Source organism: Melospiza melodia, chromosome 4, assembly GCF_035770615.1.
Source record: "Melospiza melodia melodia isolate bMelMel2 chromosome 4, bMelMel2.pri, whole genome shotgun sequence".
NCBI classification, from domain to species: domain Eukaryota; kingdom Metazoa; phylum Chordata; class Aves; order Passeriformes; family Passerellidae; genus Melospiza; species Melospiza melodia.
The window spans coordinates 77,561,660-77,588,359 of record NC_086197.1 but is presented as its reverse complement, the minus strand read 5'-3'; the positions used below and the strand labels follow the sequence as shown (position 1 = coordinate 77,588,359).

General features: G+C 42.0%; 2 protein-coding genes across 7 annotated transcripts in view; one reads left to right on the top strand and one right to left on the bottom strand.

The window, feature by feature from the left end:
* The window catches only part of ZNF277 (zinc finger protein 277), a 47,653-nt gene extending 22,875 nt beyond the window's left edge, over positions 1-24,778 (bottom strand). For 2 of the 3 annotated variants that reach the window (XM_063155269.1, XM_063155268.1), the window contains exons 1-4: positions 24,700-24,778; positions 7,240-7,438; positions 4,027-4,115; positions 2,256-2,338 (exon numbers count right to left, since the gene is read on the bottom strand). In XM_063155269.1, coding sequence (XP_063011339.1) covers positions 2,256-2,338; positions 4,027-4,115; positions 7,240-7,438; positions 24,700-24,742 — 414 coding nt within the window. In that variant the 5' untranslated portion in view covers positions 24,743-24,778. Of the gene's footprint in view, positions 1-2,255; positions 2,339-4,026; positions 4,116-7,239; positions 7,439-24,185; positions 24,287-24,699 lie in introns of those variants that run through there. The other variant, XM_063155270.1, reaches the window with a different exon arrangement.
* A 287-nt stretch (positions 24,779-25,065) lies between these two features.
* DOCK4 (dedicator of cytokinesis 4) overlaps positions 25,066-26,700 on the top strand; it is a 223,059-nt gene continuing 221,424 nt past the window's right edge. For 3 of the 4 annotated variants that reach the window (XM_063155267.1, XM_063155265.1, XM_063155264.1), the window contains exon 1: positions 25,099-25,150. In XM_063155267.1, the coding sequence (XP_063011337.1) occupies positions 25,114-25,150 (37 nt within the window). In that variant the 5' untranslated portion in view covers positions 25,099-25,113. Of the gene's footprint in view, positions 25,151-26,700 lie in introns of all 4 variants that reach the window. The other variant, XM_063155266.1, reaches the window with a different exon arrangement.

Genomic DNA, 26,700 nt, shown 5'->3' with positions numbered 1-26,700 from the left:
TAATTCATGCCCATTAACTCTTATCCTGTTGGTGGGCTCAGGTGAGAAGAATCTGTCTCCTTTTTCATTCATCAAGTATTTATACACATCACTAAGTTCCCCCCTGAGCTTTGTCTTCCAGACTCAACAGTCCAAGCTGTCTCAGCCTCTCCTCCTATGCAGGATGTCACAGTCCCTTGAGCATCTTTGTGCCCCTGCACCAGAGCTGCTCAAGGAAGTCCATATCTTTCTTGTACTGGAGAGCCCTGAGCTGGACCCAGCACTGCAGATGTGGTCTCAGCAGTGCTGAGTAGAGGGGAAGGGCAATCTCCCTTGACCTGACTGCTACACTCTTCCTAAACCAGCCCAGGATGTTGTTATCCTTCTTCACCATGAGTGTGCCCTCCAGCACAGGACTAATGAAAGACAGAACGTAAGGCAGATAAATCAGGAGACAAGTCATGAATGGTTTGGATAATACTAAGGACAAATTCTTCACCATCTCTTCTAATACAAAAACCTGCCAGGTGTGACATGACAGGTTCAAAACGACCAAATACAAGGCTCTCTCCCAGTGTGTGGTCAAGCTGCTGCACAGCTCACTCCTGCAAGTAGTGGGGATTCTGGAAGGTGTTGTGGGTTCAGAGTTGGAGGCTCGTATTACTGAATTCAGAAATTTTTGAGCTGCCAATTGCAGGAGACAAAGTGATTATTTTGGGCAAGGATCACTGCTAGATCAGAAGACAGCAAATACCAGAGACACTTAGCTGCTGTCAAGGGTAAGATTTTGATCCAGACAAACCTTTTTTATTGATCCCAGACAGCTTTGGAAGGGAAGCATCCTAGGCATGACTGCATCAGCTGGTTTTTTGAATCCATGCTAATCCAGTGGGCCTATATAGGAAGGCAGGTTTCAGTTCAGATAACTCTAATTCCATGGGAAATCTCCAGTTGAAGAACTACCACCAGAATTTCTCCTTTTCAGAAGCTGGGATCCTATGGAAAGCTGTGTAAGACTTGTATATATTCCTCGAATTCTGGGGATTCACTAGTCATGTACTTTAAGCTGAAGAATATTACTGTTGCCAGCAAGCAGGAACAGCACTCACAGAGTAGCTGAACCAACTAGATTTTGCCTGCCAATCCCAATGTCCCTAGGACTAGAACTTGGGTTTTGTAAGGTTCTCCTTCATTCTGAATGCACATCACTTACTGTGTCTTTATTTGCATGCTGTGTATGTACAAACTTGTAATATAAACATACCAGAAGAAACAGCACAGCAAAGGGTTAAAAGGCCTGTGTTGACAGTTCTCTGGACATGGCTGCCAGCACTAAACTGAGGAATGTAAAGACCCCAAGGCCTGCACTCTCACATCTCACAGTGCAGACACAGGGTATTGTGCATCTCCAGTGGAACTCCCTGCATCCTGACATGAGGAGATGGTCAACAAGGCTGCCATGTACCATGTAACATTCATTTCTAAATTAGCCCAACAGCAAAACCTGACTCCAGATGTGTATTTCAAACAAGCAACCAGGAAAAACCCCACTGCCCAAAAATCTGGCCCAAGACTCCTGGAAGCTGCTCAGCAAGAGCTGAACTTGAAGAACTGACATACATTCAGAACTGACAATGCCTAACAGCTCAGCAAGGTCTGCCCACAGTACTAGGCTGGCATCAGGCAAGAAGAACCAGAATGGCTCATGTGGACCCAAGAGCTGGCATTTCATGTCCTTTGCATCTCACAGAAACAATACTGGCCAGACTTTCTCCACTCACACACCACTCACACACCACGGTGCTTGTGAGTATGAGACTGTGAATTAATGAAATCTGGGAGAGAGAGAATGCACAAAAACAGCTTGCTCAAAGGTTTTGTAGGTAAATATCACCTTCTCTGCTCACCGTATCTCACACCAAGTTCTAGTTTGCTTATTTCCCTAGATGTGTATTATTTCATGAAAGAGAGTGTGTCAATGCACTGCAGATCCTTGCAAGCAGAAAAATGTTCAGCACACTCAACCTTTTTCAGTGTTCTGGGTGTATTCTCCACTTGTGTGGAACACTGACACACAACCTGTACATTTATCCCAAGGAAAAATCTATAAACAGGGGATTTGTGTATGATTGTGCAGCAGCTAGAGAAATGAGCTTAAAAAAAATCAGAATTTTGCCATCTTGCAAAAAATGCTTTCACTTTAAAATGCCTGCTAAGTTATTATATATTATTTTAGTGGAGTGTTTACCTTAAAAAATGAAACAATAATTTCTTACCAGTCTCTTTTGCTGAAGCTGTTCTCGAAGTAACCTGTCTTCTGGTAAAACATCACATAAAAGAAAATAATTGTCCTGTTCCTCTGTTAAGAGATTAGAAAGTGTGAGTAAGGAATGGGAAGTTGCAGCTGCTTTGGATACTACTGGCAGATAATTTGCTAAGACTTTGGAATACATTAACAATGTAAGAATGTGATTTTTAACCTACAAAAGTCAGTTACATTAATTTCATAACTTAATGAAACATGTTTAAATATTTGTGCATATTTATATTGGAGTATGAAGGCAAAAGTCCTGCACAGCTTTCCTCCACTACCAGCTTTATTCATTTTTGTGATGGTTCTTCTGGATACATAAAACAATTAGCATTTACATTGGTTACAGATTAAAGTCAGCATGAAAGAAATTTGAAATACCCTTTAATTTTATCTTAACAGTTATTTCCCTAAGTAACTGTCAGTTTTCAGAAGCTATCATAATTGGGTTTATCCTCCTCTTGCTCTGATCTATCACATTACCTTTTACCATCAAATATTTTTCCACCTGTGGATATACACAACTGTTCAGTACCATACATTGAGACTTGCCTAATTTACATTTTTAATTATATATTTTATAGATATTTTATCTTTAGCAACTTTTTTACTATTTATGGTCACATCCAATTGAAGAACGCAACAAATTTTATTCAAAGGAATTACAATTACTCAGCATGTAGGAAAATACAAAAGAAAATGAGTTAAGATAAGAACAATTTTCTGGAGGGGGAGGGAGGGGTGATTAGGGAGAGAGAGGAAGAAGGCTCATTGATATTTCATAATTCTGCTCTCCAGGTGCTTGATTTGCAGTTTTCAAACTGAGTGGTAAGTGTTTGTAAAAGAAACAGAATTATGATTTTTGGAATGATTTTCATGTTTTCCAGAGGTATTTTTCTTTAAATTACTTTAAATAATTTAAAAAATTACTTTCATCCATTTTGTACTCAGTTTCCACTTTCTAACTATCTCTCACACCATCTGTATGCAGTGTTTCCTCTCTTTTAAGGTCTCAGTAGAGAATTAAAGATGTGGAAAAGCTCTAAAGTTATCTATTTTAGGTAAACCGTGTTTTTCTGTTAGAAAAGGAAAGCCAAAGTAATGCATCAGAGCTATTTCTGAGAAAAACACTTCCTTCACACAGCCAACACTGTCCTAAGGATGGAATATGCCACCACACCAATGCAGCAGAACAGTGAACTGTGGTTTCAGACTTGTGCTGGAGCCCAGGAAACTGCACAATTGTGTGGCTCCTGTGAGGATGACATCTCCTGACACAGGGAGCACTGTGGCAGGGGAAAGGAAGGGGGATGTGGCCCTGATGTCCAAGAAGAATTAGCAGCATCAGTGCAGGAGGTGGGCAGGGTGAAGTCAGCAAAGGCAGCTCACTGGGAATGCTTCTCATCTTTTTGGAAGGACATCTCTGATGTTTCATGGGTACCAAGGTCTCCCCAGGCACGATGTGAGCAGCTCTGCTTCCAGGCCTTGATTTGCAGCAGGGCCCAGTTCACAGCACATTTAAGCCTCTATTGATCTCATCCTCACTCAGCACAGTGCTGAAGCATGTGTTGCAATCCTTGGAAAAGGTAAGTTTAGATATGTGCCTAGGAGTTAAACATTACTCCTGTGTTTTCTGCCCTAGTGTCAGACACACTTGGCTGATCAAAGCAGCAGTATATAATCCAGAAATTATCCCATGATCTGCCCATCAGAGAGTGAGCAAGCAGCATACTTACCTAGTGGAGCTTTTGAATTTGTTCTTATCACACTACAAAAGTCTGTGATGGGCTGTTCTGCAAACCTCCTCTTCCAGTACAGGATGTAGCTTTAAAAATAAGGGGGAGGTGATCAGTGAAAAAGGAAACACTGAAAAACTTGTAATAAAAAATTGATTAGCTCTTGTTTTTCTCATGCTCTAAATTCTTATGTGTTTTTGTTTCTTTAACTCCTGTGTCCCTTTTTTCTTTCTTCACATTAGTTTTCAAATTTATGAAATTAATTCAGTTTCACTTAAACTGGGTTTAACCATGCTGTCAAAGCAAAGAACTCAATAAGCAGATTTGCACCAAGCTTTGCATAAACACTGTGACCTATTCACATCTAAAGACAGAAGTGCCACTCAGATGCATCTTTACTGAAAAGCTATATTATAGAGCATTCTCAAATTCCCAAAATATTGTGCTCTGTGTTCTGCAAGATGCAGTCAGGAAGCTGAAACTCAATAAAAAACAACAACTTGACAAAAGTGAGGTTTTGGCAGGTCTCCTGTGGAGTTACAGTGAAAGCTGTAGCTTGGCAGACAACTAGAAAGACAGAAAAATGAAGTCCCTGAACACCTGGGGGTAAGACAGCAGGCAGAATAAGAAAAGACCTAAACATATCTTGAAAGTTTAACCCATCAACTACAGTGTTTTAAAAACCATTCTGTACTATCTTTGTTGGTATTACAGCTGCATCAACAGAACACAACTGAGATGAGATTTCCACTGAACTAGGAAGCTACTGTCGAACCAAGGAGAAATCATCACTTCATTTATATGATAAAGGGAACCAAGCAACTCTTGTGCTAACTATTCAGAATTTTACTCTAAAAAATAGTCTGAAAATGTTTAAATGCTTGCTTAAAGTTGTACTCATGTATGATATAAATCATGTGAGATTTGGTAAGGCAAAGGCTATTCAATGATTTCTTCTTATTTTGTGCCACCAAATTAGGAAAAAGATAATTAAAAAATCAGTTTTCATTATTATGAGAGCATTTTTAAATAGCTGCAGCTTTTAATACTTGTGCAATCTGTAAGTTTGCTTGCCACAGCTATCACACCCCATAGTGTCTCACACTGCCTCTACCATTCTCACCTAATATATTTGAGGACTTCACCTGCAGCAGCCAAGGAATGAGCACATCTTTCTCTCTCCCTGCTGACTCTGACATGCAGAGGACTGAGCTGTGGTGCAGCAGACAGCTGAGCACAGTGGAGCCAGCACACGTGGCTGGGGCTCCTTCAGCAGCATCTCAGGTGTCAGTGAGTGAGAGGTGAGCCTTTCCTTCTCCCCTGCCTGCTCCTGTTTGCAGTGCTCACTGAAAGAGCTGCTAAACAGAACTGCAGCTCTTCCAGACTAAGTCATCCTTGAGCTTTTAGGGCATAAATGTGCAAATGGAGAGATTTAATAAATGTCTCTATCTTGCTCTGAGAGAAATGAACATTGGTACAAACTCACCTGGCCACAACTGTCTGTGTCACAGAAATTACAGTTAAGGGATTTCATGACTTAACCCAAATAATCAATGACCAGATAAAACCAACGCCTTGTGATACTTCCAGGGAGACAGAATGAGTGATCATGTTGAGTCATGAAGCAGAAGCTTATTCTCCTTATCTCTTTTCCCTCTGCCCTTATGCCAACTTATCTTTATTCTTCAAAGTTAAAAAGAAAAGAAAAAAAAATTCCACTAGCATTAGTCCTTTATGGATTATCCACTTCTTGCAGTTCCGTCAAGAAATGTATTCCTAAGACTGGCTGTAACTCATTGCTAAATATAAAAATAATACTATCTTTACAGAGTTGATCCCTGTATTTTCCTCACCTCAGTTCAACACTTCAGAATATATTCTCTTTTTTGTGCATAGTATTAGACTATTTTACTAATACAGCAAATCAGAGAAAGCACACTTCAGAGCAACAATTCCATCATTTCATGTCCTGGGGCCACTTTCTGTAAGATTTGGCTACCTTCCAACTGCATTAGCAGCAAAAATAATCTAAATGGGCCCTTTTTGAAGGGGTGATTTTAAAATACATTTCTATTAATGCAAAATAATTCCCCCAAGCACGCTTAGACTGGTGGTCCATGACTGAGCAGCTCTGATTCCTTCACTTACCCAAAGATACCAGTACTATCTCCAAAGAACAGTACATTCTCCTTCTGCCTGCCTTCAGCAGAAAAGCAAACAAAAACTACCATCAGTTTTCAATTTTAAGCAACATTAAGCTCATACATTTGATTAAGGATTTAATTTATATGGCTTACATTTCTCTTCCTAAATTATATTGTATTATTTCTTTTTTTTTTGAGTCTTGATAGAAACAAGGTCTTGATTTTGACTTAGTAACTAGTGAGAGAAGACCTACTAGAAAACTCATTTTAGTTGAGAATTTATCTGTCTAACACTTAAATACTACAGCAGAAGTATCTACAGACTGGCAGGTACTGTCCAGCCTTCCTCCTGGCCCACACATTACTGTGGAAAGCAAAATGCCAGGCAAGAACCCTGTCTCTGAAGTTACAAGCCAGCTGGGGCCATGCCAGCTACTGGAGAAGTTAAGAGAGAGAAAGCCAAATGTGACCCTGGTGAGACGATCAATGACACAGCTGTAGGAGTCACAGTTGTGTGTAGATCACAGTACTGTAAAGCATAGTTAAGGATTAAATGTGATTTTGATGGGGGAATACTGTCCTTAAAGTAGCACAAACAAATTTCATCCCAGAATGTGAGAGATCCTGTACTGAGCACCTTCTGTGTACAATACACAGCTTTAGGACATTGTACAGGGATAGAAATAGTTTTGCCCTACACAAATAAAACCCCAGATTAGTAAAGCTGATTGTCTGGAATGGGCTTTGCTAAAAACCAGCTTTCTAGTTTGCACACAACTTGTTGATCAGTGTCAGGACCTGAGAAGACCCTTGGATATATTAAAAAATGCCAAACACAGGAATTGCCATGTATTCTAAAACTGAGCTCACTAGTCCCAGCAACATCTAGGCACTAGAGAGAGGAAAGGAAATAGGAAAACAACCTTAGAGCCCAGCAGCAAATTGCTCATAAGAAAAGTTAGCAGAAATCCTCCCACAATGTCTTTTTAAAAAGATGATCTCTACTTTTCCAAAGCTTTCAATAACATCTGCACACACACACACTCATTTAAAATGACATAACCCTTACCTTCTAAAATCTGCCACCAGTTTCACATCTGCTATGACGAGCTTGTGTTCAATAATCATGTGCTTCAGGAGCTGGTTTTGTTCTGCTAAGACATAGCATTCTGTGCAGAAAATACAAGGCACATAGGGAGAACTTTCTACTGCATCAACACCACCTGGACTTTCTGGCAGAGATAGAGGCTCCAAAACACACTCGGTATCTAAAATAAGAATAAAAAAATTAATTTTGACTAAGTTAATAAATGTACATCTCTTGGAGTACTTTTAGGTAGTACATGTAAAACCTGTTTGAGTCTTGGTTTTGTTGCATGGATCACTTGAGGAGAAGATGCTTGTAAGCAGGTTGACTGCATTGATTCCAAGAGGGACAGTGGGAGGTCAGCACAGGACAGTTCTCAGGTGTCTTTCTCAAATGAAACTCCCAGCTGACACCAAGTCAGTCACATCCAAGTGCTCTGCTTACTACTAAAGAAATTTTATGATGGGAAACCTACTTTTCTTCTTCTCACTATCCAATCTACCTGTTGATATGAATGAAACCACTCTTTGTGACTCCCTGATACTCTGAGCCACATTGCTCAGTGTCAGGAAGGATTTAGACTGCATACCACAAACTGTTTTGCATGTTAATTTTCCCAATTATACTTTTATTTTTTGCAGAATACTTCTATAATTTTCTGACTGACTCTTGAAGATATGTATTTGTCTTGCCTTTTTTTCACACTAATATAATAATTTCCTGTTCTATGACAAAAGACTTTCCTTGATCAAGATTACTGCCACCAGATGCCTGTGCCCACTGGAGCACTTTCTAACTGTACAGATGCTGAGGAAGGGGCAGCCAGGCTCCATGTGGAAAGGTGAATGGCCCCTGTTTGTACCACACTGTACCAGCCAGACACAGGCTCCCCAGGTGACACCACACAGAGGTGACTCACTGCCACATGCTGTCCTGGGGTTACATGTGTGTGCTCCCCATTTCAACAACACTGGTCTAAACTCATAAGCTCTTCCATAAATTAGTATAATTCATTAATGACGGTTTCTCGGCTGTTTAGGTGATTTGGAAAGGTTTGGGGTGGTTTTGGACAGTTTGTGTTTTAAAGGACGAGAAGAGGCTTCAGATTTTTTTTCGGTTTTGGTGTTTATTAATTGTTTATCTAAAAGATTTTCTTTTGGCTCGACAGAGGTTTGCATAGCAGTTAGCTATGAGTACACTGAGAGCTCTTTTTATACTCGAAATTACGTATACAATATTTATTATTTTTCTCTAATATTTTTTACTTTTATTAACTAGTGCAGTTTTAGTAATAACTAATCTTAAAGTGCTAACATCACTACAGAAGATGGAGGCTAAGAAGAAGAAGAAGAAGAAGGACAGGACATGCCTTAATTCTTCTATCTTACTTCTTTAGACTCTCTTGTACAGAAATTTTAAACTCTGTGTTTCACTCTAATTAACTTATCTCTTCACTATTCACCTCAGTGAAATTCTCTCATCTTCATACAGGTGTCGTCTCTCGTGTAGGATCAAAGTCCAGCCACCAGACACTTCTGGCAAAATTCCAGGACTCTCGAGCCCCCCAAGGGTGGTCTCGGTCACTCTGCACATCAGTCCTGAGGTGCTGAGATCTCACACATTAAGACACACTGACCAAGAGAGTTAAACAGTTGGCCCCATTAGCCTAACCAAATTCCAGCTGTCCAGAAGTAAAATGTGGTGTTCATTTTCCAAATTAATCCTACCTCAGTCTTGGGTTAGGGTCTATCTTGGAAGCAAATGCCAATTTCAACAGGTATCTTCAGTTTTAGATACATCAATTTTGGATAGCAAAAAGCAAACAGAAAAAAGCTCCCATGTTCCTGCCCTCTTGAAGTTGAAAATTGAAAACATGGGTGTTCTGTATTATGAAGTTAGTTTGTGCAGCAGGAGAATAAGCTCTGTCTCTGGACTCCTGCAGTGCCATGAACACCTCTGTAAGAAAAATGAAATTTCACAGAGTGACAGATTGGATGAGATTGGAAGGGACCTCTGGAGGTCAGCTGGTCAAGGAGGATCCTCTCACAGGACCATGCAAATGGCTTTGACTCCACAACCTCCCTGGGCAACCTGTGCCAGGCTCAGACACCCTCACAGTGCCAAACCATCTCCTGCTATTCTGAGAGCACCTCCTGGGCATCAGTTTCTGAAGATACCTGAAGAACTAAGAAAAAGGCCTTCTCTCAAGTCTGTTATTTTGTCACACATGAATTTTAACATACACATGGTTAAAGGAACCTTAATTTTTAGCAGATAACTTTCACCCAACAAAAATCATATATATATGTTATACATTGGCAAGTATACTAAATCTGACAGTCTGGTAACTTGCTTACATGGAAAATTTGAAAAATAATGAAAAAAATGACAGTAATTTAGCTTTCTTCCTAGGAGAATATGTTAATACATCAGGGCTCTACCCCGCATTCTACCAAGACACTGAAATAACTAAAGAAGGGCTGGAGAATCCCATTGAGAGGCAGACCTGGGAAGCCCCTGTGAGTTCTGTGACAGATCTGTGTTCAGGCACAGGAACAGGAGCTCCACAGCAGCCACAGCACAGGCAGTGGCTCAATGGTGGGGCTGCCCCAGGGGGCTGAGGGCAAGCTGGAGCTGCTGGGAGCCACAGGTGGTAAAGGGGATAAAAGCATAGGAACACGGCTTTAGCAGCTCTATACTGCTCCTGGAACAATACATATGTATTTTATATATATATACATATGTCCTGCACAACTGTTGAGGCTTCTGTTTAGGACTTCTGAAACATAGAACATCCTGGAAAGGCACTGCCTTGACTGAACACTGATGGCTGGGTTACACTGACTTCAATTTCTCACATAAAACCAAGCACTGAGGAAGGATGGCAGCACACAGAGCATGGTGTTACCTGGAGCAATGCAGCTGCTGTGCACAACCTAACTTTTTTTTTTCTCATAATTTAGTCTACACTTCAGCTCATTCCCTTCCCTTAGAAATTTCTTTATTAAACTGGCATTGCAGAAATTGTTCCATTTTGCCCTATTTTAAGAACACCAGTGGCTACACCATGTGCTAGAGCAATCCTCATGAAAGGGTCAAATCTCCCAAGCAAAATTGGTGGTACCTGCAAGAGTCCAGCTTTGTCCATTCTTACAGTCAGTCCTGTGGCCTGAAGAAGCATTACACCAAGTTTACTGAGAAAAGTAGAACTGAATTTCCTTTGCAATTGCTGATGCCAAGTGAACTAAGAAGACATTCTGTCAGCCAGTTCAACTTAACCCAGCAAAGAGCAACACTGCTTTTTGCTAATTTTTGGTATAGCTCTCTTGTAATAACCTATTTAAACCATTAGAAATCCAAATAAATAAGCACCTTTCTGTCTCAATAAATCAACTTTCAACAGATAGGTGTGTGCAGCAGGAACTGGTACAAAACTTGGACAAGGAGCCTTGTTTAGTAAGGGTACTTGTGAATAGCAACTGCTTGGGCTGGAAAAACAGAACTGCTCAGTCTTTAACTGTAGTCACGAGTTGATGAAAGGAATAAACTGGGGTGAAGGGGTTTTTTGCTGCCCAAACAGAGTAGCTAATGCTACAAGAGAATAACTTTAGGCTATCAGAGCAGTTTGGCAAATGCAGAAGCTTATGCAATTTCCTTCGAAGGCACTCAAAAGAAGAGGCGAAGGAAAAAGGAATCCATGTAAATATCTTTATACTCATCTGCTACAAAAAACACTGAACAAGAGAATAAATGCACAGAGCTGAACAAATGTACAGCCTTTAGCACAGCACTTACTGGACTAATGTAGCACAAACCTCAAAACAGTACAAATAAATCCAAGCATAATATTGAAATCTCTGCAAAAGCATCTAATTTTGTTTCTATATTTGGAGCAGAGTGGCTACAGGTACTGAATAAAAGCTGTTAACTATAGCACAGCTCAGGGCTAACAGGGAAATAAAAACTCTCAGATGTATTCTCAGACTCCAAGACTCCTACATGCAGAGACATTTGAAAATGAGGGAAAAGTAGCAAGCTTTTCTCTTAGAATCTATTGCAATGAGAATAACTTCACAGAGAAGGATTAAACACCCCCCTGGTGAATGTGCCCTGGCTGACAAGGGTGAGAAGCAATTACCCAGGAATGGTACAAAAATAGGGCAAACAAACAGAAATCACACTAACAGATTAGTCTTCCAGAAGTCTGACTAGGGAGAGTTTAAGTCAAAGGCCATATGAGCCCCTCAGAAAAGCAGCTTTTATTTTTTTTTCTCCATTGACTTATTCCTGCACTATTTGAAATTCTTGTTTTTTTAACACCGACAAAAACTTGCATCAACTTTTCATATTTTTGTAATGATTTTATGAAATTTTTCCTTTATTCCTTGATGTCCTGGTTCAACTCAAGGCTAGTTCTACTCTACCCTTCATGTAACGTGGTAAGAGGTAGCCTGAAAATGTCCAAGAGTGGAAGAAAATTTGTTTCTAAATCAGCACAGATTTTTTTCTTTTTTGATCTCTCTTCTATTTCCCTTTTATTTCTGGTATTTCACTTGCTTTTAGGATCATTGAATTAACCACTGAATTCTCTTCTGATTCAGTCTCTTAAACTGTAAATCAGGTGTGAATGCACAAGACAGTGGTTACACTCTTTGTGTGTTCACTCCTGTGTTACTCTGCATTTGTTAACATTGCATAGCACTTTTTTGGGTGCAATTTGCTCAAATAACATGAGATTTCGTGCAATGCTTCAGCTGGCCCTCCTGCTTACCACTTAGGAAAATAAAAGGTGTATTAACAGCAAAATATATCACCTTTGCTTATTGGGTCTGTGATGAACAGCACAGGACACATGAGACTCCCTATGAGAAGAGAGCCTTATAAAACCCATCCATTAAATTTTGGATTAATCATGTTGTTGCCCCTGAGTTTTTCCTCTCTGTCTAATAGAAAAGCAGCATGACTGTTATGCAACGGGACATCCCAAAGGCTTCACAGAAAGCCCTCTGAACTCAGAAAATAAGAAAATCCCTTTCTCAGTCACAGAACTGGCAGCTGACACCACGTTGCTCAACCTTTAACAGCACAGATAAAACTATGGTCTTTAACACCTAATTCAGAGCTAAAAAAGGTAGATTAGTAGAATGAAGAGAACAGAGGAACACCTTCTTTGAAAACTAAAACTAAGAAGTATACCAAGTTCTTCAGGGGAAAATGAAATAAATACTTTGAAGGTATTTGGCTTTGAAATTATATGGCTTTATTTTATTTTATGAATTGTTACAATATAGACTAGTTAATCTTCACAGCTAGTGAAGCAACAAGATGAAAATGGATTAATTTTTCTTACTGGAACATCTTTGCTTTTGAATACAATTATTCTAAGCTCCAAACCAATGCTGGTTTGCACAATTAAGTAAATGTTCCACCCACACCGTTATAACACAGTTACAGCAGGGCAGGCAGTGCACTCCACCTGCACAATCACACATGCAATTATCACAAAGCAATATGCAAGGCAACGCTATGGCCAACACAACAGATATTATTATCAGGAAGAAAAGGAAGGAAAGATTTGGCTTTTGAATGGGAGCTTTGAAAGGCAAGGTCCCCAGAGATGGTCCCCAGTGTAACCACTTGGTGCCACCAAGAAGCACAGGGATGTCTCATTATCCTGACTTTCTCCACCTTATCCCACCACTCCTACCCATCTGCCATTGCCCTTCTGCTTGTGCTGGCTCCCAGGCTTGCCAAATCCTTGGATGAGTCACTCCAGCTCTTTACCATTATGAACCATTCCTTCCTTCCTTTTTGCTCAAGAATGTTGAAAATGCTGCCACAAGAGTCCACCAAGGGCAAGAGCCAACTAAGGGGTGCATGGTGAGCAGCAGTAGGGTGAAACAGAACCTCCTTAGCTTTACAGCCTCAGCTGTCTCACACAATTTTAGCATAAGCCTGCCACAGTGTGCGAGTCACAGGACCAGACGAAAAGGAGGTAAGTCCAAAGACAAGGGGTTTTAACTAGGGAAGTAAGAAATCAAACTAGTTAAAAACAGATTAATCGATTTATTATTAAATGAAGAATACTTTGAAAATTCAAGGCATTGCAAAGTCTGAGAATTGAAATGATGAAAAAGGAATTAATCCAAATTTGCTTAAGACATATTTATGGGTTTCCTGTCATTTTTTGTAGTCTATGGCACAGCAACAAGGCCTTAGGCTGAGGACTTTATGATGTAAATATCCCACTGTTGGTAACACAAGGATAATGAAACAAAATAAGAACATCTGCTGGAATGTTAAGTGTCTTTCTAATTAAATCAAATAGTTGAATGGATCAATTCATCACCAACAAATCTGGTTTATTATCTCATTAATACAGCTGGTTAATATTATGAGGAGATCAGCACAAGAACTTGAAATGATCCTAAAACAAAAATGAACGCAACAAAGTCATACTGGTGAACACAGGAGTCCAAATAACGAGCAAAAGACAGGTTTTTAGACACATAAAGAACAAAGGGAAGAAGGAATGACAGGAAAACAAAAGACACCTAGCAAACCTGGCACTCCACACTGGCAGCCCAACAGATGCTGAATGGAAAACAAAAAGGCTGAGCACCCTCCTCCAAATTCTCACTGACCACATGGCAAAACCATTTAGTTGCCAAAATGACCAAACCCCACTGGAGAGTACATTGGGGAAAGTACCTGTATTCCTATAGGTAATTCTGCACAAAAGAGTGCTGCATTTAAAACTCTTTAAGAAACGAGCAGTTTTAAAGCTTTGTCTTGGAATCAATTGTTTTTGAGATGATGCAAGAGTATGGAGAAGGATGGGCTTGACACTTGAAATACATACATGACAGCTTCCCTGTTTTGCAGCCTTGGCACTGCAGCATCTATTTGTTGGCACAGCAGCATTCCCTAATTTGTGGTCATATTCTTGGAAGCAATTTTACACTGATTACAGGATATTTTCTTTGTTTTCCAGAGCACAAAAGATGGATGACTAATGACTTGCCAAATAAACAGTATTCAAAGCCAAAACTCAGAATAATGAAAATAAAACACTCTGTCATGGTCCTCACCAATACTACATGCAAATATGCTTCCTAATGAAAGAAGAATTGATGTACATAATCATCTCCTACCTCAATATATTAAAACCCTCAAGTACTTCTATTAAGTTGAATTAAGTCTGAGTTCATGAGGAATTATTTACCTATTACTTCTGCTTGTTAACACACTATGAATGACATTTAGTTAAAATGTCCATGTGCTCTAGGGGAGAACACATCCTGTAGCTTCCCCCAAGATCAATCAGTCCCAGCCCTGCCTGTTTTTTCATTGAATGCAAATGAGCACTTCAAAAGAACACTTAATCCTACAGCTAAAGCTTGTCAGTTCTACAGACACTGTACATATTCTGTAGCATTTGCTGTCTAGGAATATGAGAATTTGATTCCAGTTAAATGACAGCTTTACGAAAAGCTGTAAGTTACCGAATCCTAATAACTCAGAACAGAGTTTCTGCAGAGCAGGTGTCTGCTGGGAGCTGGAACCAACAGAAATACAACTGTGCTTAATAGCCATATTTAACAGGGCTGCTCTGTCGGGGAGCTCAGGATGGTGCAGTTTCATTAGCATTAACAAGTGTTGCTATGGCACCGCAGCACAGGCACCAGAACACAACTGAATAGCACTGGGAAAGTGATTAATAAAAATGTGAAGTGCTGGAATTTTAATAAAACAAAACCAACGTGCTTGCCAATAAGATCATGTTTAAATAATAGACTAGATTATTGCCCAGTTCAGCAGCAGATACATGCCACTGCTTGTTGTCTTTTGGCTGGAGCCCAGACAAACCCCCACATCTGTAAAGACCAGAGCAAACCTACTGCTCTCACACAGAGGGACACACATGCCCACACACAGACACTAATGGAAGTGACCCCAGTAAGTATTCATAACAGTATTTAAGTGCTGATGTTAATATGCAATTTATAAATATTTAACACACTACAGCAGGTTCAGAGCTGTATAATGCCTCATTCCTGGGTAAATGACAGAGACTTACATTAGGGTAACTAAAATGAGGGTTTTATATTTTGGTCACAAATATGAAAGAACACTTATCTACTTCAGCATTATATACTGAATAATTGTATTATACTCTTTTGAGCTTCTGTGATTTCTTATGGCCATTGTTAAACAAATTTTCTGTTTACCTTTCCTTGTTTAGTGTGATCATGTGACTTGGTAGACATGGAGAGCTGAGATCCACATTATCTACTAAAATAAGGGATTAGAAGCAATGATTAAACCCTAGACTATTATCTGGAAAGATTAACACAGTAATTATGTAGCCTGAAACTCAGAATGTTGAGTTACAAGGAAGATGAAGAAAATATCCAACAGAAGAATCTGAAATGGAAGAACAAAAGGGTCCATCCAGGTTCTTCTTTTGTACTTATCACCCAAATTTATCTAACAAAAATTAGCAGCTTTTTTTTCTGTTAAACTTGCTATTTAGTAAAAAGGCATACCAGAGATATCATAACAAAGCATAAACAATGCTGTTTAAAATTAAGGTACAAAGATTGAATTTCTTCTATTTTCATATGAAAACTCCTGGGGAAAAAAAGAAAAGAAAGAAAAAAAAATGCACAATTTTGTGCCAAGGTGCTCTAGACCATAATTAAAAACATGTTAAAAATACATACTGGAAGGCATCACAAGTAAAAAAATGTATATGCAAATGTAGTACTTGTGTATGTTACCATTGCCACAGTTCTGCTTAACCCTCTGCAAAGAGCAGCAAGCTGGAACAAGGCATGTCTTACTTTACATATTCTGTGTCTGTGACCTCAGCTCTCCCAGAAAGGAGGGGTCTTAACAATGTGTTTAACATGGACAGTAATACTTCATTGCTATAATTTGTCTTTGTAGTGCCTTTAAAAATACTGTATGAAGCCTAGTAACTTCTATGCCAGCACTGCTATGTAAAGCAGGTTAATTACTTTACTCTTCTTTTTATTGTGATCATTTAGTAGTGATCAATAATGCTTTACTACAAGGATTTTCCTTTTCTTGTCACATGTTCTTTTCCTCTAGCAGGATTCAATTTCCAAGCACGTTTATCCTTTTGATGTTAAAAGAATTGCCTCGTGGTCTTTTTAAACAATTACTTTACTCTCTGTAACTACAGGAAAGGCTGTGTGATTTGCCTTAAAAACATAAAGCCTACTTTAGCAGTTCCTGACACCCCCATGTCATTATGATGGGAATTTCTGCCATGCTCCTAACTAAAACATTTGCATTGCAGTGTTTACAACTTTTCCACTGGTAGACTTTCCTTGAAAAAGGCAACTATGTGAAAAAAACAACTGCAAATAGTGTGAAACTTTTATTTTAAATAGCACTTAAATTTTTTCAGACTCATACAAATTAGAACTAACCTCAAAATGCATCCTGAGAGGTCTCGTTTCTGGCATCCTCGGGTGTGTGGGTGTCATACTGACAGAACAGGCTGAAATCTCTCTCAGATATTCTGACTGAGCTTCCTGACACACAGAGAGCCTTCAAGGCTGAACTAAGTGAATTTTATACTTAATGAAGAATCCGTATGAAGAAGAGGCCCTGTGATGTTACAATCTCTGTGGTCTGTTGCTGCTTTCTCAGTGAACTGCAGCTTTTCCAGATGGAAAGTAGAAAAATAAGTTGTTTCTACTTTTAGAATCAAACCTCCATAAACTGGTATTCAAACTGGAAAAACAGTGGCTCAAAGGGAAAGTTCATTATAGTGTGCAGTGATGTGAATCAACATACTTTAGCCTGATATCACGATTCAGGAAAACAAAGCTTTGATTGTACTTCAAATAATCCACTATTTATACTCTTTGCACATACACTTTTGAAAATTATTTTGAGAGGAAAGTATTTTTAAGTCAGGGCTCAAATAATTATGTCGTATAGATCCCAGAGACATCTCACAGCAAGCTATATAAAATTTCTATGAGATTATTTCTTGTCCCAGAGTTTGAAATAAATATTTTTGTGATACTGTCTCAGCACATTCATTAAACATATAACACAAATCTTGACTTCCTAAGTATGATATTTGCTTGCAGATACTACTAATGCAGCTCATGGATATGGATGATACAATAATTGAAATTAACTTCATCAAGAAACAGAATTAGAATGTTTGAATTAGTGATACAAGTTGTTCATATTTTTCAGGCAACATTTTACTAATTGTATAAATACATGTAGGGTCCTGAACATTAAATTAGCACAGTAATAATAAATAATAAAAATACAGCACAGACTGCATGTTTTCATCATTCTGTATAAGACAAAATCAAATTAAAACCTCCAGCAGGATGTTTTTTTAACATACTGGTCTTTAGAGAAAAAGCTCTACCTCATTTATTCATGCATTACAGAGTCATAATAAAATTCGGTGCTGGCACACTGGTCAGGACAAATGCTAGCAAAATGCTCCTCTGGCAGCAGCATCACTTAGAACTGCACACATTTATTTCACAACCCGCTGTTTCTGTACTGTGAGCCTTGTGCACTTCCACCATGGGACTCACAGCCATGCCCTGGGGCACATGCCAGGAATTTGGCACGAGGTTCTGGGTGGGAGGGTGCTGTGCCAGCTTGCCCATGCTGCCCACCAGCCCTGACTCTCCTCTCACACCCCTGACCCTCACAGGAGTCCTGCAGCCCCCGTCACTCTCCAGCTGCTTTGTGCACTGGCTGGCTTTAGAGACCAGTTTCAGAGCATGTGAGCAGGGTTTGTTTGGAGCCCAGGTATATGAAAAATGCATCCCAACACAGAACAGAAATGCCTGGGTCTAAACCAAGGGGCTGTTCCGTGTGGGAGCACTCACTTCATGTGAGCAGAAATGCCAAACTGTGCAGTGTAGCTGCAGGGACTGTGGCACCTTCATCTACTGTGCCTTATCATTTGTTCAGGTAACAGAGCCACAACATACCACAAAAAACCACGAGGCTGAAACAGATGGCGTGTCAAGCTACAGAGCTTCTACACCAGAAGGATAAAGAGAAGGTGTTTAACCTGCTACAAACACACAGAGCAAGTGGCTACTCCTTGGGTACAGAGTCCCCAAAGACAAATGGGAAGATGACATCTCAATGAGCAAGAATCAAACAAAACCAGCTGGGCCATTTCACACTGGCCACTGCCTGTGAGTCGTAAAAATATCAGAGAAAAATACACAAAATTTAAAAAAAAAAAAAAAAAAGACCAATTGGGAGACAAGTGTCCAGTGAAAACAAGGGGCAAAAAAATCAAAAGGCAAGTTTCAAGAAACAAAGTGGAAATGTATTACAAAGGACAGGTGCCTGTGGACCACTGCAGCCACTGACAAAACACCTACTACAATTTCTGACTTAAAGATCTACTACAGCAGCCTATCAGGACAGAATGGCAAACAAGCAGTGATCATGGAAACGCCTGCTGGAAAATCAGGTCTTGGGATCAATGACTGGACTACTGCAGCTATACCATTTCCTATGGAAACATTAAAATTAACATGTACTGCTATTGTTTGGGTTGGAAGGGACCTACAAGAGCACCTAGTTCCAACCTGCCCCTCAGCACAGGCAGAGATGCCACAGCACAACTTTAGTCTGGTTTTGTGGTTTTAGTGGTACTGACTAATGCATTATTTAATACAACAATCATCAGGTCATTGAACACTAGTCTTTTCCTATTCAAGAGACTGTAATTAATTATTGACTGACAATAACTCTGCAAAGAACCCAGACTTCTACAAACACATTTCCCTGATTTCAGTGAGACACTGCTCAGGATGATGTGCCCAGCTCTTCAGAGGCACAGACCTGCTTTAAAGCTGTACAAAACTCACCACATTTTTTTTCTCCTGCTTCTTGAATGTCATGTTCTTTCCTCCATTGTGTGAGGCTTTTATTGATGCAATATTTAAAGCTACTTTAAAAAGCCCACAGAAAGACATTCAAATGCTTTCAGGCTTTTCTCCCAGATTCAGCCTGCTGGGAGTTTGTGGATGAGAATGTGAAGCAAAAACCTCAGAGAGAGACTGGGAACAACTGCAGTTTTAGGATATAAATGGTCACACAAAGTTGCAGAGTTCTAGCAAAGGTTTCAGGACAGGACATGGTGGAAGGAAGCACACAGGGCAGGGAAATGTTATGAAGGCTCTTTGGATAGACAAATTTACCCTATACTGAAGTTAAGATACTTAACGCTTGTAATTTCATAATTAATAATTTTTCATTTCATTCATTAATTCATTCAAATTCATTCAATTTCATAATAAAAAATTAAGTTTTTTCTTCCTTTCCTACTGTTTGTATATACAATCATGTGCTAGTTTAATCCCTACACCCCTTCATCAAGAAAGCAGGCTGAAGTCTCAAAGGGTGAACTCTAAGATCTGTTTATATGTCCGGCAGACCCTGTGGCAGTCATCATTGCCACAAGAATCTACAACTTCGTGCTCTTCCAGAAAACCAGCACTCCCCAGGAAAAACAAAGCAGTGAACAAGGTGTTTCAAGAGGAATAACAAATTATCCTGGCACCTGTGTTACCCTCAGAACATTCAGAACACTTGAAGCACCTCTCTAGCCTACACCTCTACATCTAAATAAAGCATGTCCACATCTATTATTTGTTCAAGTGATGAGAAACCCTTTTTTGGGGTAAGAACTAGATATTTTCCCATACAGAAACAGTTTAAAGGTCCTCATCAGTCTGAGGACTGATGGAACACCACTCATTCTTACTCCACTGCCGGTAGCTGCATGACTGAGCAGAGGTTTCAAAGAACTGGGAGGCTTTAACACACAAACAAGTTACCATGTTCAAGCTTGTACCTGCTCACCAGGCAGTCTGCAGCAGCTCACTTCTAAATGAGCTCTGGTTAGGGTATAGAGGAGCTGATACTATCTAGCTTGTTCATGTATCAAAGCCTTTACCTGCTACTGAGAGGGCAAGAAGCAGCTTAGCACACCAGAATGAAAGATAAAGGCCATCCATCTTTGCTTTTAAGCTATGAAAGTCTTCTGAATTCAGAGAAAACCAAATAGCAAATCTTTGTTGGGTGTTTTTGGGGAATACAACATATCCTATGCCTTGTGCTAACAGAAATGAGGCGTTCATGCTGAGGTGTGGGGATGCCCCTTGTCTTCAGATAAAATACACTGCACATTTACAACACAATTATTTGAAAAATTATGGCAGCAATCATGGGCACTTCAGATCTCTATTACCAACCAATACAATCCATCACTTATTTTATTAAGCCATTATGACCTGTTTAATGAAATATTTAGTTTCACTTGTACATTCTTCCATCATCAGTTATTAAGAAATCTGATGTGAAGGCTAAAACCTCTAAAATATTACTGCAACAGTTACATGAAAGGATTCTGCCTTTTCAATTTTCAAACAGAAAAGCACATAAAAGGTGATTTTTGCAACAATAATTTATAATTTCCAGTCCTCCAAAAGATCCACTTGCTTATCAGGTAAATGTTTAAAATTACTTTGAGATTGGATTTTTAATTAAAAATCACAAAAAAGGCTCTTTAAACATTTTTAAATAATACTGCTTTAGGAGATCCATTCTGGTAATCATATTAAAATAAATTGCGTTTCACTTCCAGAATTAATTAGTGAACCTATCCTCCAGGTGTAATTGCTAATTGTTCAGTTCACAATGATTCAACTGCATCCTTTACAGAGCTCATAATGCCTACTAGTAAAAGAACTCTCTTCTCTCTCTGTCCAAAATCTGCAGTATGGTGGAAGCCTCAGGTCTTGAAATCCTCTACTGCACACAAAGATTTAACCTGAGAAATCACCAGTGGTATTCTGGATGCTTCAAAGTGCCCTGGGGGAAAACAATGAGGATGCAACCCCATGTGTGACCATCTGGAACAGGTGGGGGTTTTCAAGGAAGGGTACTGAGAGGACATCAACCTCTAAACCCATGAGACAGAAACGGGCAGATACACGTGGGCTGCTCATCGGGCCAAGGTCTGAGGGTCTCTTGAGAATGAGGAGATGAGCAGGGGCAGCTCTGTGCTCAGGGGCTGCTCTGTGCTCGGGGCAATGGCTGCTCTGCCACCTTGCTGGAGGTTTCACCCACAGACACGAGCAGCCAGCAGCTCCCCACTCACCACCGTGCATTCTGTGGGTATTTTAGAGAGGAAAGAAGTAAAGCACTCAGCCTGATGTGAATAGGAGTGGTAGTGTAATGAAGCAGGGGCCGGGGAGGCATCTAGTCCATCAGTTATTTGGTTAAGGACTATTCAGTATAAAAGAAACAACAACTAACAAGAGACATGGTAGATTGCACACAAATGTTAATGAGCAGGTGGAAACAGACAGTAAGTTGTCTCTGCCAATATGGGAACTAATGGCATTAAAGGAACTACTCACACATACTTGAACAGGGTCAAGATGAACTTTTGTCACTGACAGGAAAGGGGAAATGTGTGACATATGTACTATGGTATTTTCGAGGGTGTTTGTGGATGAGATCAAAAGGTGATAGTGAAATTTTGTATACTTACTTTATGAAATGGACTTAAACAGACTTAAGAACCCGCACTGATACATGAAGTGGCCTGTGAACATGGGAGTGCTTGTGAATCTAACAAGGAACGCATCCATTAACCTGTATGGAGAATTCTTCTCCATACATGGGACTGCCTCTCAGTGACCAGGAAAGAGAAAAGCCTGCATTCCAGAGCCAACTGCACTGAGCAGCTCTAATAGCATCCTTAACAGAACTTAGAGAGTTGAGCAAAAGAAGTAATGGCTGTACTTTCAGGAATGAACCAGCTTTCACTGGAGTATCCTCTAGGTAGAACAACAACAAAAAAAGTAGACATGTGCAAGACCAGTCAAACTTTTGTTTTCCAGAGCAAACTGAATATTCTTAAAAATGGAGTATGAGAGAGATACATGGAAGGAATCAAACATGTTGTGCTTGGACATGGTGCCCCCCAGCAGCATGTGTTCAAAAGCGCTTGAGCACAAGAAGACCTTGAGTAGGAAACTGTAACTGTCAGACTACTGATGCAACAATGAAAGACACACTTCCAGAAAAAACACTCATTTTAAAATCCTTTAACAGATGCTGAAAGAAGTGTTGATATGCAGACTGAACAAACTGTACTGTGGACAGCGATATATTTATTAAAAGCCACTTGGTGAAGGCTGCTGGAAGGAACTAACTAGAAAGCAACACTGTTGTGGATTAGAATATAAAACCACAGGCTTTCCTGTAAATAGAATCAGCAAGCCAGGAAATAGTATATTATTTAATTTTCCTAGATGCTGCCTCCAAGTAAGTGACACACCTCAGGTGCACATGCAAGTACAAGACGTTGCTAGAGAGACCAGTTTTGTAGAAGTTAAACTTCTGAATGAATAAAGATTTTGTTCAGAGGCAGAAAAATAATAAATATTAGGGTGGGGTATTTATTTGCCCATTGAAAATGTGATTTATACTCTTGAGATCTCTTGACCTTAAGTAAGTGTGTTGCAAACAAATAATTTTGAAAAGGCTGCTAGAGCTATTGGACATGCTTGCCTTTGTCCAAGGGAAGGTTGTTAATGCTGAAGTCAGTCATGGTTAACATGAGAGACAGCAGTTACAAGGCTGGAGCAAAATTTTATGACTCCCAGCCAGCATGCTGGCAGACCTGTCTTATGGGGAGATGAAGCACATGGATGGACATGAAAGTCTATAGGCTGACATAAAAGTTAATTTAGCCTGACATCTATTATTTTGATTCTCAACAGTAATTTTTACATTTTTTCATTACCTAGAGACTCCAAACGATCTGCCAGGAAATGCAAAGTGAGTTTGGGAGCAAAGACAGAGAAAGTCCACTAGTCATTTCAAAGAGTGTTTGTGCTCAATAAAAGGAAAACAGCACAGGCCTCTGAATTTCCATTTTCCTCAAAAAAATTCCTTTTTTTCTTTGAACTGGTGCCAATATCTTTACAAGAGTTATCTAAAAAACCTCAGGGTAACCTCATCATCTCTAGCACACAGACCAATGTAAACACAGAAGAGTTGCACAGACTCAGGCACGTGTTCTTTCCAATAGTTAGAACAGCACAGCTTTGCCTCCGGGGGCAATTACACCAGTGTGGCAATGCTCTAAAAGGGTCTGGCTTTTCATGGATGAGGTTCATGCCAACATACTCTTACACACAAAAAAGGCAAGAGTACTGCTCTAACTACTAGCATAAATTGATATCACTTTTATGAATAGAATAAGGACACACACTAAACAACACAAATGTCACTTGAAAGACCACTCACTATCAAAGGCCCAAACACAGGATAAAAGTGCTCTAACTCTAGGTTTGAAACTGCCTCCTTGTACATGACCTCCTTTCATTGTGTCCTTCACACTATTAATGACTTGACAGTAGAAGTTAAAGTCAACTGAAACTGAAAGCTACTCTCTTCAAAAACATTAAACTACTTTTTTCATTTGGATCAAACCAAAGAAACCCATAAAACCTCTAGATACCACTTCAGAATATTGATTTCATTGGAGGACACTTTTCTAAAACCAGACACAGTCATTTTAGAGATAACTTGTACCTGGTAAGCCCAGCAAAGCAGCATCATTATCATTGTTTTTCTCCCTTTTTTCTGCGTGTGCCTTTCCACAGGATCAGAAGATACAACCCAAGCTGTTGCTCCTGCCTCAAAACACTCAGCTTTCTCTTAGAAGGACCAGTGTAGCCTGAGGATTTCTTGCGGTTTACCCACGGTGAGCTCTAGCTAAGCTCCTTCCAGGAGGGTGCAGACAGACATACAGACCTCTCGACAAGGACACAAACCCCAAACCCTGCTGTTCTTGCTGCTTACGGCACCTGGCTTATCCCTGCAGTAACTCCCCACGGATCATTTGTGCTCCTCGCTGTGCACCGCCGGCTTTGCACTATCTCTGTGCATGTGTGCGGTGACAAACAGATTTATGTGAGGAGCCAAAATGCTCCCCGGACCATCAGCCCCGTGTCCCACCGCTCTCCCGCGCTGCCGGCACCAGCTCCCTCTCCACTCGGACTCGCTGCTGGAAACTCTCCTTGTCCCCGCAGTTCCGTGCGCCAAACGCGGAAGGACGGGCACCAGCAGGACCAGAGCAACTCAGGTCGCTGTAACCAGCGGCAGGAGGGCACGGGGCTGTCCGTGGCTCTCTGCGGAACGCCGCTCCGACGGGCGACGAGCGAGCCGCACCGCGCCGGGCCCTGGCGCTCCGGCTGCCGCACACGTGTCCGCCGCTCCCCGTCCCAGGGAGGCTGCGCCAGCCCCGTCCCACCGTCCGTGCGGGATCCCGGAACGGGGGAGCGCAGCGTGAGACCCGCACGCCTCCCGCAGGGCACTCACCTCCCCTCGCCGCCGGTCCCGCAGCCCCTCGGGACTCAGCCATGCCGCCGCTGCCGCCGCTCGGCCCGCCCGGCGCGGGGCGGCCCCGGGAGCCGCGCCCCGCCCAGCTCCGCTCCGCCCCGGCGGGGAGCGCGGGGCCAGACGGGGCTCGTAGTCTCCCCGCGGCCGCGGGCGGCGAGGGGCGCGGCCGCATCGAGGCACTACGTTCCCCGGCGTGCAGCGGGACGGGGAATATAAGTGGCTGGCGGCGAGCGCGCTTCAGTCAGTCCGCCCGCCCGAACAATGCCTTCGCCGCTGGGGCCGGGCAGCCGCGGCTGAGCGCGGCGGGAGCCCCGGGCAGCGGACGCGCTTGCCGGCCAGCGCCGCTCCCGGCGGAGGGGCTGGCGGGGGAGCGGGCCCTCGCACGCCGCGAGCATGTGGATACCCACGGAGCACGAGAAGTACGGCGTGGGTGAGTGCAAGAGAAGGCGAGCGGGGCAGCGCGGGGGCGAGGAGCGGCGCTGCCGGCGGGGAGCGCATCCCGGGCACAGCGGGCTCGCCCCGCGGGGCGCTGCTGCCGGCTCTCTCCCGCTGCAGCCAAGGCAGCGCCCTGCCCGTGTGGGCGCTGCGCTGGGAGCCCAGGTCCTGTCAGGGCACGGGGGTGCGGCCCCTTCCCGGGGGCACAACAAAGGGCGGCCGATGCCCGAGCCGCGGCTCCGGCGTCTCCCGCTGCTGCCAGGGGATGGGGCAGGGGCCGGTCCCCAGTCCCCCAGGCGGGCGCTCGGTTCTCCCCGCCGGCGCTGGGTGCAAAGGCTGGCGTTTCACGGGGAACAAAGCAGCCTAAAAACATCGCTGAGAGCGGAGACCCGGTGGGAGACGGTGTCCGCCGGCGGCCCGGCAAGGAGCGGCGACGGGGCCGCGGGCATTGTTCGCGCGTCGGGGGTTTTGTCGCTGCTTCGCTGGAAGCCAGACAAAGTGTCGCTTGTGGGAGCCGCGCCGCCTCGCCTGTTCGCTCACCTCTGCCCGGTGCAGGGCTCTGAAGCCCGCGGGTTTGACTTGCGGAGCGATCGGAGAGGCTCGCAGTGATTTTATTTTTCTTGGCACCGCCTACGCCAACACCCGTGAGCGCCGGCCGCTGGTCCCGGAAAATAGCCCCCTCTGACACGGGTGTCGCTCAACTGTTGGACAGACCTGCCGGCGTAGTAGGCAGCTCTCCGTGTGTTTGTTTGAACGCGGAGTTGCTCGTGTTGGAGAAAAGCGGGAGGAGCGCGGAGCCCTCCTTTGTGTGTGTGTGTGTGTATAGCAGCGCTGTGGCGAGCCGAGAGCGCGGGGCCGCTCCGTCCCATCTGGAGTTGAGCCCAGATGTTGCCGTCCTCCGAATGCTAAATGACAAAGATCATCGATGGGATTTTTTTTTTCCTTGACTTCTTTATTTGTCAGGTCACAGCTGGGTTGCAAGATATTGATTAATCCTGCCACCCGCCTTTCTTTACAAGGATGGGCAAGAGGCTTAAAAATCACTCTGGGACTCCCTGGAATGGCATGCTGGATATTAGCAGTCAAGTATTTCAAGCTGCAGCCCTCCTCTCTGTCTGTTTCTTGTTTATTTTTATTTTTGATCCTAGTGTGCTGTTTCACAACTGAAAGCATTCTCCCCCTGCCCCCCCCATAAATGAGTTAAAAATCACTATCTTTCTTATACTGAAAAAAACAGATTAAACTGTCCCCCCTATTTGAATAACTATCCCATCGTTGCTAAACAATTAAGAGATATTCTTTAAGTAAGCTTTTCTACGTGTAGTAACCCTTTTCAGGTACTTAGAGGTGAATTGAATTGCTCTTCAGCTCTACCTTGCTTGCCAGAGCTGGTGCCACTGAAATCTTACTCCTGCTAAAGAGATACAGTTGCAATTTCTCAACAGAGAGCTTCCTTTGCATCAACCAGAAAATGTGGCCCACTACAAAGATTGTCTTTATTTGTGCAAATATAATATAGTCACCCAAACGATGCGTATTCTTATT